Source organism: Eretmochelys imbricata, chromosome 1 (genome assembly GCF_965152235.1).
Source record: "Eretmochelys imbricata isolate rEreImb1 chromosome 1, rEreImb1.hap1, whole genome shotgun sequence".
Lineage (NCBI taxonomy): Eukaryota > Metazoa > Chordata > Testudines > Cheloniidae > Eretmochelys > Eretmochelys imbricata.
Genome location: NC_135572.1, coordinates 148,042,660 through 148,059,716, shown reverse-complemented (window position 1 = coordinate 148,059,716; position 17,057 = coordinate 148,042,660). Strand labels below are relative to the sequence as shown.

General features: G+C 39.5%; 1 protein-coding gene across 1 annotated transcript in view; it reads right to left on the bottom strand.

Moving 5' to 3' along the window:
- Positions 1 to 17,057, bottom strand: part of IL1RAPL1 (interleukin 1 receptor accessory protein like 1) — a 543,775-nt gene that overhangs the window by 13,502 nt on the left and 513,216 nt on the right. The window contains exon 8 of the mRNA XM_077812318.1: positions 14,245 to 14,388. Within this exon, the coding sequence (XP_077668444.1) occupies positions 14,245 to 14,388 (144 nt within the window). The remainder of the gene's footprint in view (positions 1 to 14,244; positions 14,389 to 17,057) is intronic.

The window sequence follows — 17,057 nt, the reverse complement described above, 5'->3', positions numbered from 1 at the left end:
ATTAGTACGTTGTTCAGAGGTGTGTTGGAAATATTTTCTGTTACCCCGCCCCCCCCACCCCCATTGAGTAATAGGCCTACCCTGTCCTTGGTCTTCATCTTGCTTCTAATGTATTTGTAGAATATTTTCTTGTTACCTTTTATCCCTCTAGCTAGCTCAGTCTCATTTTGTGCCTTGGCCTTTCTAATTTTGTCCCTACATACTTGTGTTATTTGTTTATATTCATCCTTTGTAATTTGACCTAGTTTCCACTTTTTGTAGGACTCTCTTTGGAGTTTCAGATCATTGAAGATCTCTTGGTTAAGCTGGGGTGATCTCTTGCCATACTTCCTATCTTTCCTATGCAGTAGTATAGCTTGCTCTAGTGTCCTTAATAATATCTCTTTAAACAAGTGCTAACAGTCTTGAACTGGTTTTCCCTTTCGACTTGCTTTGCATGGGATCTTACCTACCAACTCACTGAGTTTGCTAAAGTCTGTCTTCTTGAAATCCATTATCTTTATTGTGCTGCTTTCCCTCCCACCATTCCTTAGAATCATGAACATTACCATTTCATGATCGCTTTCACCGAAGCTGCCTTACACTTTCAAATTCTACGTCCCTAGTTAGATTGACCTAAGCTGCTTTGCGTTGACCTAATTCTGTAGTGTTGACCAGGCCAGACTGTCACAATTAAACACAAGGTGGAAAAGATTGTTTAGCATAAGGAATTAACACATGTTGCAAGAGACCATTCAAGATGAAGTGGGAAGTTAATACTTCTGCAGTCATAGAACAAAGGAGGAATAGTGGATTACTGAATGTTGTAATGAGCCATAAATGCAGTGTCTTTAGTGAGTTAATGGATTTCTACTATCTAGCAGAGTTATGAATTTAAGCTTCCAGGCTCATCTTTTGAAGGTGTTATGCAGGTTTCCTTTGACGATGAGGACAGGGAGGTCAAAGATAGAGTGATCATTTTTTGAAAAGTGTTTGCTGATTGATGATATGACATTATCTTTTATCGTTTTTCTATGAGTTTATTGGGGAGCATAATGATTGATTTTTTTCACTCACATAATTGTTATTGCAGCATTTAGTGCACTGGATGAGGTAGATCAGATGTTTTGATTGTGTAGGACAACTGGATCACAACTGCCATGTCCCCACCAACAGTCACAGGAAAAATGAATCAGCTCACTGCACCCCCAACAGCAGACAAAACCACACTCTTGATCATTGCATTGATTGGTCGGGGGAAAAAAAGACTGACTCTGAAATCCCTATCAAATATTACATCCACCATAATCGCTCCACCTCTCAGAGCACAGCAATACAGTCCCTGAAATTCAATCACCAGACAGTGACCAAACCAGCAGACAAAGAGGGTACCATTGTAGTCCTCAACCATAATGACTACATCAGTGAGGTTCTCTGACAGCATCTATTATAAAGAACTCAGAGAAGACCTTACATTGCAATTCACTCAGGAATTTAAGAGTATAATCAAATCCTTCCCCAAACAATTCCAAGAGAAACTCTACAAACTCATACCCCACAAACCCACTCCAGAGACCTTCTACACACTTCCCAAGATACAGAAACAAGGGAATCCAGGCAGACCCATCATATCTGGCCATGAATCTCTTACTGAAGGAATACTGGGACTCATGCAAACCACGCTCAAACCACACAAGTGGCCACTTTACTCCAATACACAAGCAACTTCCTCCAGAAACTCTACAACATTAACAACCTTCTTTAGAACGGTTTCAGAGTAACAGCCGTGTTAGTCTGTATTCGCAAAAAGAAAAGGAGTACTTGTGGCACCTTAGAGACTAACCAATTTATTTGAGCATGAGCTTTCGTGAGCTACAGCTCACTTCATTGGGTGCATACCGTGGAAACTGCAGCAGACTTGGATTTGTGCTGGAAATGGCCCAACTTGATGATCACTTTAGATAAGCTATTACCAGCAGGACAGTGGGGTGGGAGGAGGTATTGTTTCATATTCTCTGTGTGTATATAAAGTCTGCTGCAGTTTCCACGGTATGCATCCAATGAAGTGAGCTGTAGCTCACGAAAGCTCATGCTCAAATAAATTGGTTAGTCTCTAAGGTGCCACAAGTACTCCTTTTCTTCTTCCTTAGAACATCACCCTTGCCATCATGGAAGCCATCTCCCTCTACATCAACATCCTTCGCCTGGGTTCAAAATCAGTTCACACAAATTCAGCACATGAAAAAACAGAAACAAAACCAAAAACCCACAGCCAAAAGCAAAACCTAGAGACATGATGACAATACAATCTCCTCTTTCAAATGAGAATTTACTAATTTCTCTTCATTAGCATAAGAAGTGCTATTAAAGCTGCTATCAGTGCATCTTCAGAATGAAAATGTGATTGATTGTTGCTTGCACTTTGGCTTTAAGTATAGATTATGCCATTTCAAAGATTTGTTTTTCTGAGGCTTGCATGCATTAGTGGTAAACTGAATCACAGTCATTCACTGCCTGCTTCCTCCCACGTTTAGCAGGAAAAATACCTGCTAATTACCACACAAAGACAAGGAAGCTCAAGATTTCCTCTGAATCTTTTCGTTGGTAGAGATTAAAAGCAAACTCTAAATATCACCTTTATTTGTGAGAGCTCAATTTCCTTTAACTATTTGAAGATTGCTCTTTCTAGCTATTTATCAGGGTAGCACACCTTGCACTGTATCAAGTTGGGCTGCACAATCACATTATACTATGTGAAGTGATTCAATCGACACAACCCTACATGACATATGACATCCTATGACAGCCCCATGCATATTTATAAACATGTAGCTGTAGAGGGGGAAAGGATTACTACTATAGACATTTTTGTGAACTGTTTATTACATGACTCATTTGAAACAACTAAAAAAATAAAGCCGGCAGTGAGACTAGTTTGAACCAGTTTGCCCTCTCCCTATCCCCAGCATAGCTATGCAATTGAGGCCCCAGCTGCAAAGCACAAGTTCAGTGTATAGCTTCCTCCATCTTAGCCTCCCTCAAACAACTCTGCCATGCCAACAGGGGGTGGGGGATGGGAAGGGGAGAGATGGGTTTCATTAGTTCCACACAGAGGGGACAAGTAGGGAATGGGTCCAGATACAGTGTGCATAATTTCCCTTATAGGGGCTCAAGGTATCTCCACAGAGGTCTCGGTCAGCACAAAGCAGCTTGTATCCCTGCACTCTGTAGCAGTGAAACATAAAGGCAAACCTCTAGGTATCATTTCTACAATCTCTGTGTTGTGGAAGCCCAATGAGCTGCCTATCTGCCAGCATTGTCTAAACTGGCTCTGCAAGGTAGATATTAAGGGTGAAATGCTGGCTCCACTGAAGTCAATGGGAGAACTACTGATACATGCAAAAGGATGTGAGCCAATGCACAAAAGTTGTCTTACACTTTTCCAGGTGCTGAATGATAGACTCTACTTGGAATGAGTGGTATTATGTGCACACCTGACCTATTAATAGGTTGGCCACCATTCAGCCCTCTGTGGCCTTTGAGGATTTAAATGGCCTTAACGACTGCAGATATTTTTGCTGAATCAGGCCATAAGAATTACACTTGTGGATAAAAGTATATCATTTCATGGAGTGCATGTGAGTCAGTTGGTTGTGGTCAGCCCCATTAAAGCAGATCACAAATTCTGCTGTGTGGCAGATGCAATGTACTTGACCACAAAGCAGTTAACATGGAAAAACCAACACTGTTTGGACAAATGTCACAAGTAGCATTGCTAGGTCCAAGGCTTACTTTTAATGAACCTTACAGCTAGTTAGACTCTTCATCTCTCTCATGTCTCCTGAAATCCTGTAGAGCAGTGTTTCCCAAACTCCCAAACCGGCGGGCAGGTTTGTTTACCTGCCACGTTCGCAGGTTCAGCTGATTGCGGCTCCCACTGGTCGTGGTTCACTGCTGCAGGCAAATGGGGGCTGCAGGAAATGGCGGCCGGTACAACCCTCGGCCCGTGCTGCTTCCCACAGACCCCATTGTTCTGCAGTGACGAACCGGGGCCAGTGGGAACCGTGATTGGCCAAACCTGCGGACGCGGCAGGTAAACAAACCGGCCCAGCCCACCAGGAGCTTTCCTTGAACAAGCGGCATCCAAAGTCTTGGAAACACTGCTGTAGAGAAATTAATATTAACTGCAGAAACCTCTACTAGATTAAACAGAGCTGATCACATGCAGATTCCTTTGCTGCTAACTGTAGCCAGCAAGCCACTTCTGACTTTAACAGACATTCCATTTCTAGATCAGTGAGAAACTTGATGGATAACTAATTCTCCACCTTCCCCAGAGTACATTTCAGCATAGAATAGATTCAGACATAACTGGGATTTCAAGAAAAGAAATAGAAATGAGACCAGATTCATCAATGCCATACTGATTCAAAGGCAATTTCATACAGCAAGCTTTGCTATTTTTAATTACCTTGTTCGATAAGAAATTATTTAAATAGGTATCAAGAGATTTTTCCCAATGATTTTAGCCATTTCAAAACAATAGTAACAAGTTCTAATTTGAGTGGGCTTCATAATTTGTGAATACACCGAATGTATTGCAGGCATCTCTTTTCCATCTCCCTCAACATAGTGAAGAGTGTAATTGAAATGTTTGTCTGACTGCCTAGGCATCCGGAGAATCTAAAGTCATCATGAGTCTTTGCAAAATTTAAAAATGATTTCTTCCCCTAACATTTATTGAAGGTTAATAGAAAAATGAAACTCATCATGCATTTAAATAACGGTGAGTCAATTTTAGTGTTTATGAAAGTAAGGGTCTGTTAGCATTGGGATAGCCATAGTGCAAGCATTTAATGTGAAAAATTCCCAAGTTATAGTAGCTCAGTTAATATACTTCCAGCTTTTCAAACAAAGACAATTATGCTAATTTATCTGGTGGCTTTCTGACATGCAACATTTGGGATTACGTTGAGATTCTCAAACTTGTTTCAATAGTGATTGAGGTTTGGAGGCCCAGCTACATCTTACCCCCAACTGCACACATTTAAATAGCAAGTGAACTAATTCTGTAATGAGCTTTAGTTTAGTTATTTTTTTGCTACCTTCCAATCAATTCATTAACTCTTTTTGAATTTTAGAAGCCTAAATCTCATGATAAATCTCATTAATAAATTACACTGTTTATAGGGTGTTTTATATGAATACTAATATAAACCTTTTCCCTAAAAAACTGAATTTCTGAAACACAGCTGATATTGCCTGAAAATAGGTAATAATTCACAGCAAGTGAAAATCTGGTGTAAGAGGTCTGAAAGATTAATACAGTGCCACTATTTCAAACATACAAAGTTTTATCATCTATATTTTTGCTGACTTGAAATTGTCAAAACTCAAATATGGCATTGATAGATACACCAGATAGAATATTATTTAATTAACAAAACCAAATGGAGTAATCTATTATTAATGGTAGAACTTTTGCTGAGCTTTGTTCTAATTTCATATATCTAATGAAATTAGAAAAAAACATGTTTAGATTCACTCTCAGTTGCTCTCATTAACAGTAAAAATTTAAATTAAATTCTACTTCTGAAGATTTACTACTTGTTAAATAAAATATTAGATACATTAGAGTCTCAGAAGATTGATATGAAAATCCAGACACTCTTATACGAGCTTTAGAGTTCTAAAAAGATTATGACATTTAAAAGACAGGGATATTAACTATTCTCTCTATTGCTGCAAAATGTTTGCTAGTCGAATGTAAAAACTACAAAAGGAATATTACTATAAGGTATCCAAAGAATGAACATGCACTAAATGCTACCTGAGTGATCTATGAAAGGTCAGCAGAGACTAAACACGAAGAAAAATATTGACTGCATTATTCTTTGGATGAATTCATAGGCTAATGCAATTTGTGAACTGGGAGGCAGCCTTGCAAGGGTAAGATTTGCTTTGCTTTTCTGGTCACAGGTGGGTAGCGTAGGTTGGGATTTTTTCAGCTTCCTCTGTTGAAGCCATTTTTGTATAAATAATTAAATAGTCTGTGGGCAAGAGAAAGAAAGTGTCCCTATAGCCTGCTGCTTACAGCACTCAACAAGGAGATGGGAGACCCAGGTTCACGTCCTCGCACCAGTGATTAATTATTTATCCAAAGTGGAACAACTTCAACAGAGTGTCCCACATCAGAACCCCCCATAGTCTGGTGCTTAGGGCACTCTCCTAAGAGGTGTGGGAGCCCCATTCACTGTTTCCTCTAAGCTGTGCGCACGCACCCACATCCTAAACCCTGCGCACCCGGTGAAACACCGCGCACACAAAAATTTGCAGGGAAGAAATTTTTTGTGCACACGGCCTGTCAAAAATTAGAGGGAACATTGCCCCTATTCAAATCCTTTCTCCCATCAGGCAGAGTTGAATTGAACCTGGGTTTTCCACATTCCAGCTGAGTGCCCTAACCCAAGGATCGGCAATCTTTAGCACGCGGCCCACCAGGGTAAGTCCCCTGGCGGGCCGGGCCGGTTTGTAACGGCCAGCACATCCCTCAACCCTCGCCGTTTCCCGCAGCCCCCATTGGCCTGGAGTGGCGAACTGCGGCCAGTGGGAGCTACGATCGGCCGAACCTGACATGGCAGGTAAACAAACCGACCCGGCCCACCAGGGGGCTTACCCTGGCAGGCTGTGTGCCAAAGGTTGCCAATCTCTGCTCTAACCACTGGGCTAAACCTTATAAGGGAGGCATTACCACCTCTTCCTTTGTGAATCCAACCTTGTAAAACTGCCAAGAAACAAAATATTTCAGGTTGAATGAAATGGTTTGTTCACCCAAAATAGACTTTTTCAATTTGCTGAAATTTGTCAGAATTTTCAAATTTGGTTCTAACCCAACCTTTCCACCCCCCACCCCCCAAACTACCAGGGATCTGAAAAATCAGTTACATAGTTTCCCGAATTAGAATGAGGAAAAAATGGTTTGAAAACACAGACCCTCAGCCTATGTCTTGAAACAGACTCCAATTTTCCTTAGGTTTAAAAAAAAAAATGAAAAGAGTACAGTCACTCATTTCCCTTCCCTAACATACAGCACAACTAACTTCAAGTAAGTCTGCCAGACTGGGTTATGTCAGCTGTGATCTTCAAACCTCTCATATCTTTGAGACTACTTTGGGGTCAAAAGAACGTAATAGATGCTAGGATGACCTTTGTTATTAGAACACTCCAAAGCATGTAAATATTTGATAGAGCACCTGGCTAAGGCCCAGAAGAGATCATATAGTGGAAATACCTACCCACACTTTCTATGCTATATGAAGGGCTTTGCTCACTCATATGCAATTTTTAACATGATAATGTATATCTTTGAACAGTTATTTATTTCTATTCTATTTCTGGAACAGGTAGCTATATCTGTCTTCTTACAGTTAATCTTATAAAGGACATTACTATGATAATGTTAATTTTTATGTTAATTTCAGTTAAAATTATGCCTTAATTGCAATAAAAAAATTAGGAAGACACTAACAATAGAACCCATTTTTCTTTTAATCAATAAGTTTCAGGGATACAAGCTACAAACCCCCATATGCAGATATAAATTGTGATTTTTCTTTTTGAATGACATTTCAAATGCAGCCAAATGCATAAAACTAAAAAGATTTAAAGTGAGTCAACACTGTGAGAATATAAATTTTAATTAAGAGGAGAAATCCTGCTTCTGTATAATTCTACCACTAATTCTACTACTAACATTTGGAAGGATTAAAGCTGCATTTCTGTGTAGCTGCTTTATTTGATAAAATTCAAAATTGATCTTCAAGAAATAACATTTCTTATTAGCAAACTGTGCCCGCAGCCAATTAGAACTCATGTACACTCAAGGTTGTTACTGCAGTGTTATTTCATTGGTCCCCAGGGGAGATTCTGTAAGTGGGAATGTGTCACTAGCTTCAGCAGCAATTGCAGAGTTGTCATACCTGTATGGCCTAATCATTAACAAAAATACTTTCCAAGATGCCTAGACCATTTGCAAAAATTATATCCCAAGGTATTAGCAGCTAATTCATATTAAAAGATTCTTAAAGGTGTCCTCCTTTTTTCATAATGCATGGGCTTGTCTACATATAGAGTTGTTCCTGATTACCTCCACATGTTTCAGAATAAGAAGTGCCTTTTTCCTGTTCAGCTTAACTCACAGTCCATAGAAGCTATAAAGAACTATCTATGACCTTCTTTTGTCTTGACAAAATCTGATGTGGATGATCCCATGTGAGCCTTGCTAGTATTTTGCTACAGAAATGGGGGTGAAGGAGAAGGTGTCCATAGGAAGGTGGTTTATATAAGCAGTCCCACTTCCAACAGTGATTCCAAGACAGAAACTGCCCTGACAAGCCTTCTAAGTTGAGCACTGATTTGGCTCCCAGTGCCAAAAGCAATGGAAGCTCTCCTTTTCAGAAAGCAACCAACATAGAGTAGAAAATGTCACCACAGACCTTCTGAATCAATGCAAAGCCAGGGGCATTTCTCCAAGTTGAAGCTTGAGTTAGAGAGCTGATGAGGGCAACAGAGTTCTCATTTAAAGCTGTTAAATCCTCCTCTGCAAAGAACCAGTCTGAAAGACTCTGCCAGGAGGCACATCGAGCGAGGGGACTGAGGCAGGAGTGGAAGGACTGTTATGAGGAGAGAGAGGGCACTCTGACCTTCTTATCATCAACTAGTTCCTGTTCCAGCAAGGATCAAGGAAATGGAGTGAATGAATAACATCTGATAGCAGTTTAGTAAGAAGACTCCCAAACTTCACTCGTACAGAGTGGCTCACCCTGTGGGATCTCATAGGAGTGCTACAATGTTGCACCACCCCCAACTTAGCCAACATTATTACTCTAAAAAACTGAAATTGTTTCCACTGAATCCTGACAGCATTCTTAGCCAGCCCATGATGACAGAGCCATAACTAGGCATTTTAGCATTTGGGGCAAGAAGGCATTTTCACGCCTCCTACCAGTTTTTTTTTCATTGTTTTTCTGCCCCTGTGGCTTTGCACCTTAGGCAGCTGTCCCATTCACCCCACGTATAATGAGTAACAGGGTTTTGTGAGGATGGCTAGGAGAAAGAATGTTTGTGTGGGTTTTAGAGTATTAATCTGTTTATTTGTTTATTCAGCCTTTTTCTATTATTTCTTATTTTCAGTTCTCCTATCCACCTGTTCCTTTAAATAAAGCCACTCAGGGTGGGCTGATCACCTTCTGCGTTTTCACTCTTCAGTTTGTGAGTTTATTTATTCCTTTAGACTGTAAGCATTGCTCTCACTAATTTAAATTGTTACTCTGAGTTCATCTGAAAAGTTCGTGGATAGCACTAAAGCCTGCTAAATTTGCTCACTAACAAGTGTGTGACTAATGGGTCTGGGAGTAGTAAGGATACATGGACCACCTCCACTACTTGCCTTGGGTGTGGGCCAATGCACAGGGGGAAACTCGGGCTTCCACTGGTTCTCTTGATCCTTCCCTCCCAATGGCCTGCAGTGTGGGGGTAGGAGGAGGCAGTCTCCCACAGCATCCATCCAGGCTGAGTCTGTCCTACCTAATCCTGCTGCCTGTGAATGACTGAGCCCATGACAGACCTGCATGGACCTGAGAGTAGGAAGGAGGGATCATTTGTGCCCATTGTTGGCTGGTAGCCAGTTTTGCTTTGCTCAAGCCCCCTTCTTCCCCATTCTTATCTAGTGAGTTGGATCTCTTATTATGCCAGGTACTAAGCTTATTGCCAAATTTTGTTTTGGGGTCTGGAAGGGATTTTTCCTATGCAGCACAATGGCTGTGTTTTGAGAGGTTTTGTTTTCACTTTCCATCCAGCACCCCAGTAATCCAGTGTGCCTCTTGGGCAGGGGCCCTGACCATGACATTACATGGTGAAGGAGTTTGCTTCCATGTCTAATACAGCATGGGGATCCCTTCATCTCATCTCCCCTACATCCTGCATGCAGGAAGGGAATAGGTTGGGACTCTGGCTTCCACCCAGTCTGAGCAGGCCTGGGGGAGTAGAAGGGCATGGTCTCAGACCCACTGTAGGTTTGTACAACCCAGGGCCACTGGAACAGTTCTGATGGGTAGTGTTTCCTCATTGGTTAATAGTTTAATGAAGTCATGATATCCACATTTAACCATATTCTGGCAAGCATGTCCCACCGTTTCTGGGTCCACATCAATATTTGGAAACTATTTCTCGAGGGGGAGATACCATATGTCCATACATTCTCAAATCTAGCACTGGATTTATTGCAACTGGAATTTGGTATGTAAACATCTGCTTCAGTTGAGAAATGCCTTTCATTCGGTTTAATAAATCTGAGCCTAATAATTAAAGACTTTTGCACAGAGGATGGCACTGTTATCCAGAGGTAAAATTTTCTGGGTGAAATCCTGGCATGCCTATTGACTTCAATGGGGACAGGATTTCACTCCCTACCAGGAGAGGTATAAAATATATACATATATATAACCAATATATATACACACACATATACATATACACACAAAATTTTACATATATAAATATATGTTATATGTATATATTACATATATGTAAAGCATCTTCCGTTTTTTGGTTTCAAGACGTTTGTATATTCAAGAGAAGAAAGGAGAAAGAACTTATGGGATTGTCTAGCATGAAGATTTTGCATTTTTTTCTGTTGATTCGAGTATACCAATTGGTTAAGTTATTACAATTATTTTACTCGTGGGGAAAAAAGGCAACACTGGAGATCATTCAGTTTCTTGAAAAATATAAATATTAAATCTTTTGTGTAAATATTAACTGTTAAACTAGCTTTATAGCAGGATGGAAACTGGTATGAAATCGCTCACCCAGGGATTTGGAACATATCATGTACTCTAGTGGCACAAGTGACGTCATACCTTGTCAAGGTAGCTTCTACTAGCAGTAGATTGTAATAATAATTATACTTAGCACTTATATAGAACTCTATGTATAAGATTTTTAAAAATACTTAGACTCTTAAATCTATGATTAGGCCTGATTTTCAAAAGTATTGAGCATGCAGAAGCTCCCAGTAAGCTTCTATTTTTGAAAATTTTGGCCTGTGTTTCACAGTGTTATAGAACATTCATTAGTTCTCTTAACACTCCAAAATATAATATGTCTACAATTAGCAGATGGGTAAAATGATACAGAAGAGACTTGCCTAGGTTACAGAGCAAGTCAGTGATGGATTCAGGATTAAAAATGGAGGAATTTCTGGTTCCCAAACCCACACTTTTTCCTATATTACATGCTGCCTCCTAGTAATCTTATAGCGCGCTGAAATTTCCATATGGATAATAGCTAGAAACTGACTAGTCTGAAGGCCAGGAGTTGGTCAGGTTCCACAACCATGGGGGGAGGAGGGAGAGATGGAACTGGCACTTGAAAGACAAGTATTAGCACATTGAGGGAGATGCAAAGTACAATGAGAGTTGATGGTGGTCTAACTCTGGGGGAGAGGCAGGGAACTGGCAATTGGGAACAAAGGTGGCTTGGGTACATGACAGGAGTAAAGCATGAGGGAGAATTTTTGCTGGAGAGTCAAGAAATAAGGCGTAGTTCCTTGGGCGGGGTCATGTGGTATAATCCAAGTTTGAGGTTAGAGGGAGGGATCAGCAACTATGAAGGAACACATTCACCTGCAATATCTTGATAGAATTAACTGAAGTTAAGTTACACTCACTCTAAAGGTAAAAATTTGCTTTCAAATACATCTTTCAGTTTACCCACATATTGCAAAGGAATCAGATTGCAAAGATGAGAAAAATGAATGCAGTTCTCTTCTAAGGCTAAGAGAGAAGACAACATGATGAGCTTTGCTATCCTGCAGGACTCACACTCCAGTCAGGAAAGAAACTGAACATTGCATTTTGAGGGATATCTTCTGCTGAGAAATTTAATTGGATCTAAATTTTAGAGTGTTTGGAATCCTCTGTGGATTCAGCACACTGTATAAAAAGAGCCTGTTAATATGTCAATGTTTGCTTATCTAAATGTTATTCTGGGATATGACAGAACATGATGTAAATTATGGATAACATGTGGGTACATGGCTAATGCCCCTCAGAAGATAGGGATAGGGAGAATTTTGAAAAAGAGCATTTTGTGGAGAGCCTCTGGAAAGTACAATGAAGCACAATGCTTATTTGTAATAAAAACTACAAAGGACAGGAGCCTACTTCTACAATTTCTTCCTATACAAAGTATAACGTATTGGTCCATAAGGCATTTCCTTTATGCCTTCCTTCATGTGCATTAATTTGGAGAACTTAAGTGAAACAGACACTTAGGGTAAAAAGTCCAGCTGCAGTAACTCCCTCAGTGCAACAGGTTTTTCTTTCTGCTTTTGATGTGCTCCACTTTATTCAACACTTTCTATTTTGCTTGGCATCTCAGAGTAATATTTCACTTAGCATATTACCAGAGCTAAGCACATAAAATTTCTGCTGTTTTTATTATCTAAAGAGAACATCTTCTCTACTTGCTGTAATGGCAGAATTTATTTTAATGAGAAGACTGACTTAAATAGACAATTATATTAATTTTTCCCTCTTCAAAAACCTAACTCAGTTTCTTGCTAAGAGTGCTTTTTGGTTACTATTTTTAAATGGGAGATTTGGATCTCAGAATGACTGATGGATTTTCACTTCCCCAGGTCAGTGAAGTAATAAGACTACAGTGTGTAATGTTTCCAACCATGTGGGTTCTCAAATTCTAGAAAGCAAGAACTGCAAGCTGGAGACAGATCCATACAAGGAGAGGATAGTTTGCTTTGTCAGGGAGGTTGGTTCCCGAAGAAATAGGATGACCAGATAGCAAATGTGAAAAATCGGAACTGGGGTGGGGGGTAATAGGAGCCTATATAAGAAAAAGCCCAAAATATCAGGACTGTCCCTATAAAATTGGGACATTTGGTCATGCTACGAAGAAAGCAGGTTCTACCAAAAACCTGTGTGATGCTGAGCAAGTCACAATCTCTCTGCATCTCAGTTTCCTCACCGTAAGAGTAGTAATACTAATCTATCACACTGGGGTGTTATATGAGTTAACAAATTAATGTTGCAAAGCATTTTTCTGTGATCTCTCAGTAGAAGGTGACACAGAGATGCAAGATACTGATATATTTATGTGTGTGGGGGTATGTGTGGGTGTGTATAGCAGGTGAGATTACTTGAGTCTGATTTTGTTGTTTTGGCACTAGCTTTTTCACATCTTCACATATTTTTATATTGTAGGAAGAAGTGGGTCAACTCCTGGGGATCTTAGGCATAATGTGCACCATCCTATGACATTACATAGGCACCTATAATTTTACTGCCTCTGTTCATCCTCACTGTGACAGATTTGACTAACATCTCCCATCCCACACACATCACACTATAAAATATAACAGGATATCATCTAGCCATACTTTGTATCTTCAATAGTGGTTAACACCCTTATTTCAATAGGGTTTTCGTAAATAAGGATATAGTGTATCACGCATATGGTATCAGTCTGAAACAGCAAGAACTGTGACTGAAGGCACCAAGCCTAATTAATCGAAGCCCAGTGTTCAACCTAGTTTGCTATTCAGCTGTGACACTGATTAGTGTGGTTAGAGACACATACAACATTTTTTTTTCAATGGTAAAAGTAGTGTATAATTCAGTGCAAATAATGCCGATTCCTATTGTTTAAACTAGATGTCTTTGAATCACCACATCTGCAGAACAACTAGTTTAATCAACCTCAGCCACTCTCTAAACAGGTAAGTAATACACTCAAGAGCATAGACTGGTGGGTAAATTCCAAAACATGCAGTACAGTTTATCAAAACTGATCAGCTTAAACAAGGAGCAAATTGAGATTCACTTCAGCCTCTCAATACTTTGGGGGAATATAATTAGAGGAGACACTCACTTGTTTATGGGGAAGTGAAGTTGGCTTTCAATATTGATGGAATGTTTGTAATTTACATTTGGTGTTGGGAGTAAAAATCTAAAACATACAGGTGTCTCCTGGAGATCTGCAGAGCAGCAAATGCATCAGTCAAACAATCATTGCTTCTAATCTGCTGTCTAGGGATGCATTTTCAATGCAGTGCCTAATGCAGTGAGAGAAACGCCACTGATGGTTGCCGCATTGTTAACACTTCTTGCTCCAAAATGAAAATTAACCACTTGAAAAAAGAGACCGGCACATTTAGAAAGTAGGAAACATACTGAGAAGATGCCTTACCTCCATCTAGTTCTTCAGCTCCAAAATGATTCCTGTAGAAGAGCATAATCTCAATCTTGTAACACTTGTAGATAGTCACTAAACAAACAAGCAGCAGCAGAATAGCACCAAGCCCACCAGCAAGCTCAACTGTATACATCAGCTCTGCAAAGAATTATAAAATGTAATAACAACCACATTCAGAACTGGAGAAAGGATAACACTGGAGATATTTTGCAGGTTGAAGATAACAGTAGAATGCAAATGCAGGATTTTTGCATTTAATTTTCCAGATTATTTATGGGACCCTCTGAGAAACATACAGATAATGCAGTTTTTCCTTTATATATATGTAAATACCCTCATACCACATTTTAAATAGGTTATGTGAAAAGTCAGTCAACTGTTTTTACTCAATGTTCTGTGCAGGTTTAATATATATCTGTATATCACTGTTTTGCTCGCAATAGATATATTATGTCACAGCATTCATATTTTAAGCACATATAACTGCTCTCCTTTTGTGGAGCTGAAGGCAGACACAACCCTCCTCCCCAACACCTCACACAAAATATCAGAACACACAACTGTTTCATGTTGGGTTTCTGTCAATTGCATTATATTAAAGATAACCATTTTACTTTTTCAAAATATTAATAAAAATGCTTGTGGGATATGAAGACAAATCATCCTTGGAACCCCAAAAAACACATTCCTCAGTTATGTGTTAATATCTGACAGTTTCCTGTTGATCTGTAATTCATCGTTATTCCCCCTGTCTCTCCCTAAACAGGGAGGGCTTTTGTTTAGATGTTGCAAATCATCCCAATTTGTCAGTTCAGACATTCAGATTCAGAGCATGACCACTCTTCCTTTGTTACATTGTACCACTGAAGATTCACATGATAGATGGAGATCATTGTCATGTAGCTCAATCCCTCAGGAGGAAGAAGCCAATCAAATGCAGCACTATCTGTCTGACAACAGCAATCTCCTTAGTGATGTCATTTATCAGATAATAACAATAAGTGATAGACATCATTGTCTGCTGATCCTACTTTCAGTAGATGAATACTCAAGAAAGCAGAAGTAACTCTTTTGAGTCCATTTTGTTATTATTCTCACTACTTTTCAAATAAGAAATCAGAGTGCGAAAAGAAAAAAAAAAAGATATGAAACAGTGCAAAGCTCCAAGGGTTTTGTTTGTTTGCTATATTAAAAATAGAGAGGAACAGTAACTTGGTATATCCCAGGAAAACCCATTAATTTTAAATATTTCTAACCCCCAGTTTTGAAGAAGGACTGGGACAGGACTTAGAAATTGAATGGACACATTTTGGCTGATAAAAAGCCTAACTGGAAGAGAATACAGAGTTCCATAAGGAAAACTTTACATAATGCACTACTAAGGGGCACTGTGCCCTATAAACAACATCCTGTCTTTGTAACATTTGCCTCCATTTGGGCAGCATGTACTTGGGTTAAGCAATGTAAACCCTCATGTTATCCAGGTAAACTTTTTGGTTATGTATATGTAATAATACATTATTATACAATTTAATTAAAGAAATAAAAGATTAGAGAAAAGTTCCATTTAATTTTACTATGTTCTACCAATAAATGGACACTTTTTATTATTCTGATACACACAACTGTTAAAAAGGTTTCATTGCTCCCCAGAGGACACTAGAAGTGTAATAAAATAAAATAAAATAAAAGTATTTACATTCCATATAATTCTTTTCTAAACTGTGGTAGAAACTCCTTTGTGTTAACATTTTTAAGATCAGTGCTTGTTATTTCATACTTTCAGTACTTTTCTGGTCTGTACGGAGGAGGCTTACTTAAAAGAATTCAGGTTTCAGATAACAGCCGTGTTAGTCTGTATTCGCAAAAAAAGAAAAGGAGTACTTGTGGCACCTTAGAGACTAACCAATTTATTTAAGCATAAGCTTTCATGAGCTACAGCTCACTTCATCGGATGCATACTGTGGAAAATACAGAAGATGTTTTTATACACACAAACCATGAAAAAATGGGTGTTTATCACTACAAAAGGTTTTCTCTCCCCCCACCCTACTCTCCTGCTGGTAATAGCTTATCTAAAGTGATCACTCTCCTTACAATGTGTATGATAATCAAGGTGGGCCATTTCCAGCACAAATCCAGGTTTTCTTCCCCCCCCCAACTCCCCCAAAACAAACCCACTCTCCTGTTGGTAATAGCTTATCTAAAGTGATCACTCTCCTTACAATGTGTATGATAATCAAGGTGGGCCATTTCCAGCATAGATCCAGGGTTTAACAAGAACGTCTGAGGAACAGTGCGGGGGGGGGGGGGGGGGGAGGAGGGGAAGGAATAAACAAGGGGAAATAGGTTACTTTTTATAATAACTCAACCATTCCCAGTCTCTATTCAAGCCTATGTTAATTGTATCCAATTTGCAAATTAATTCCAATTCAGCAGTGTCTCGTTGGAGTCTGTTTTCGAAGTTTTTTTGTTGAAGGATAGTCACTTTGAGATCAGAAATCGAGTGACCAGAGAGATTGAAGTGTTCTCCGACTGGTTTTTGAATGTTATAATTCTTGACATTTGATTTGTTGTCCATTTATTCTTTTACATAGAGACTGTCCAGTTTGCCCAATGTACATGGCAGAGAAGCATTGCTGGCACATGATGGCATATATCACATTGGTGGATGTGCAGGTGAATGAGCCTTTGATAGTGTGGCTGATGTTCTTAGACCCTGTGATGGTGTCCCCTGAATAGATATGTGGGCACAGTTGGCAACGGGCTTTGTTGCAAAGATAGGTTCCTGCGTTAGTGGTTCTGTT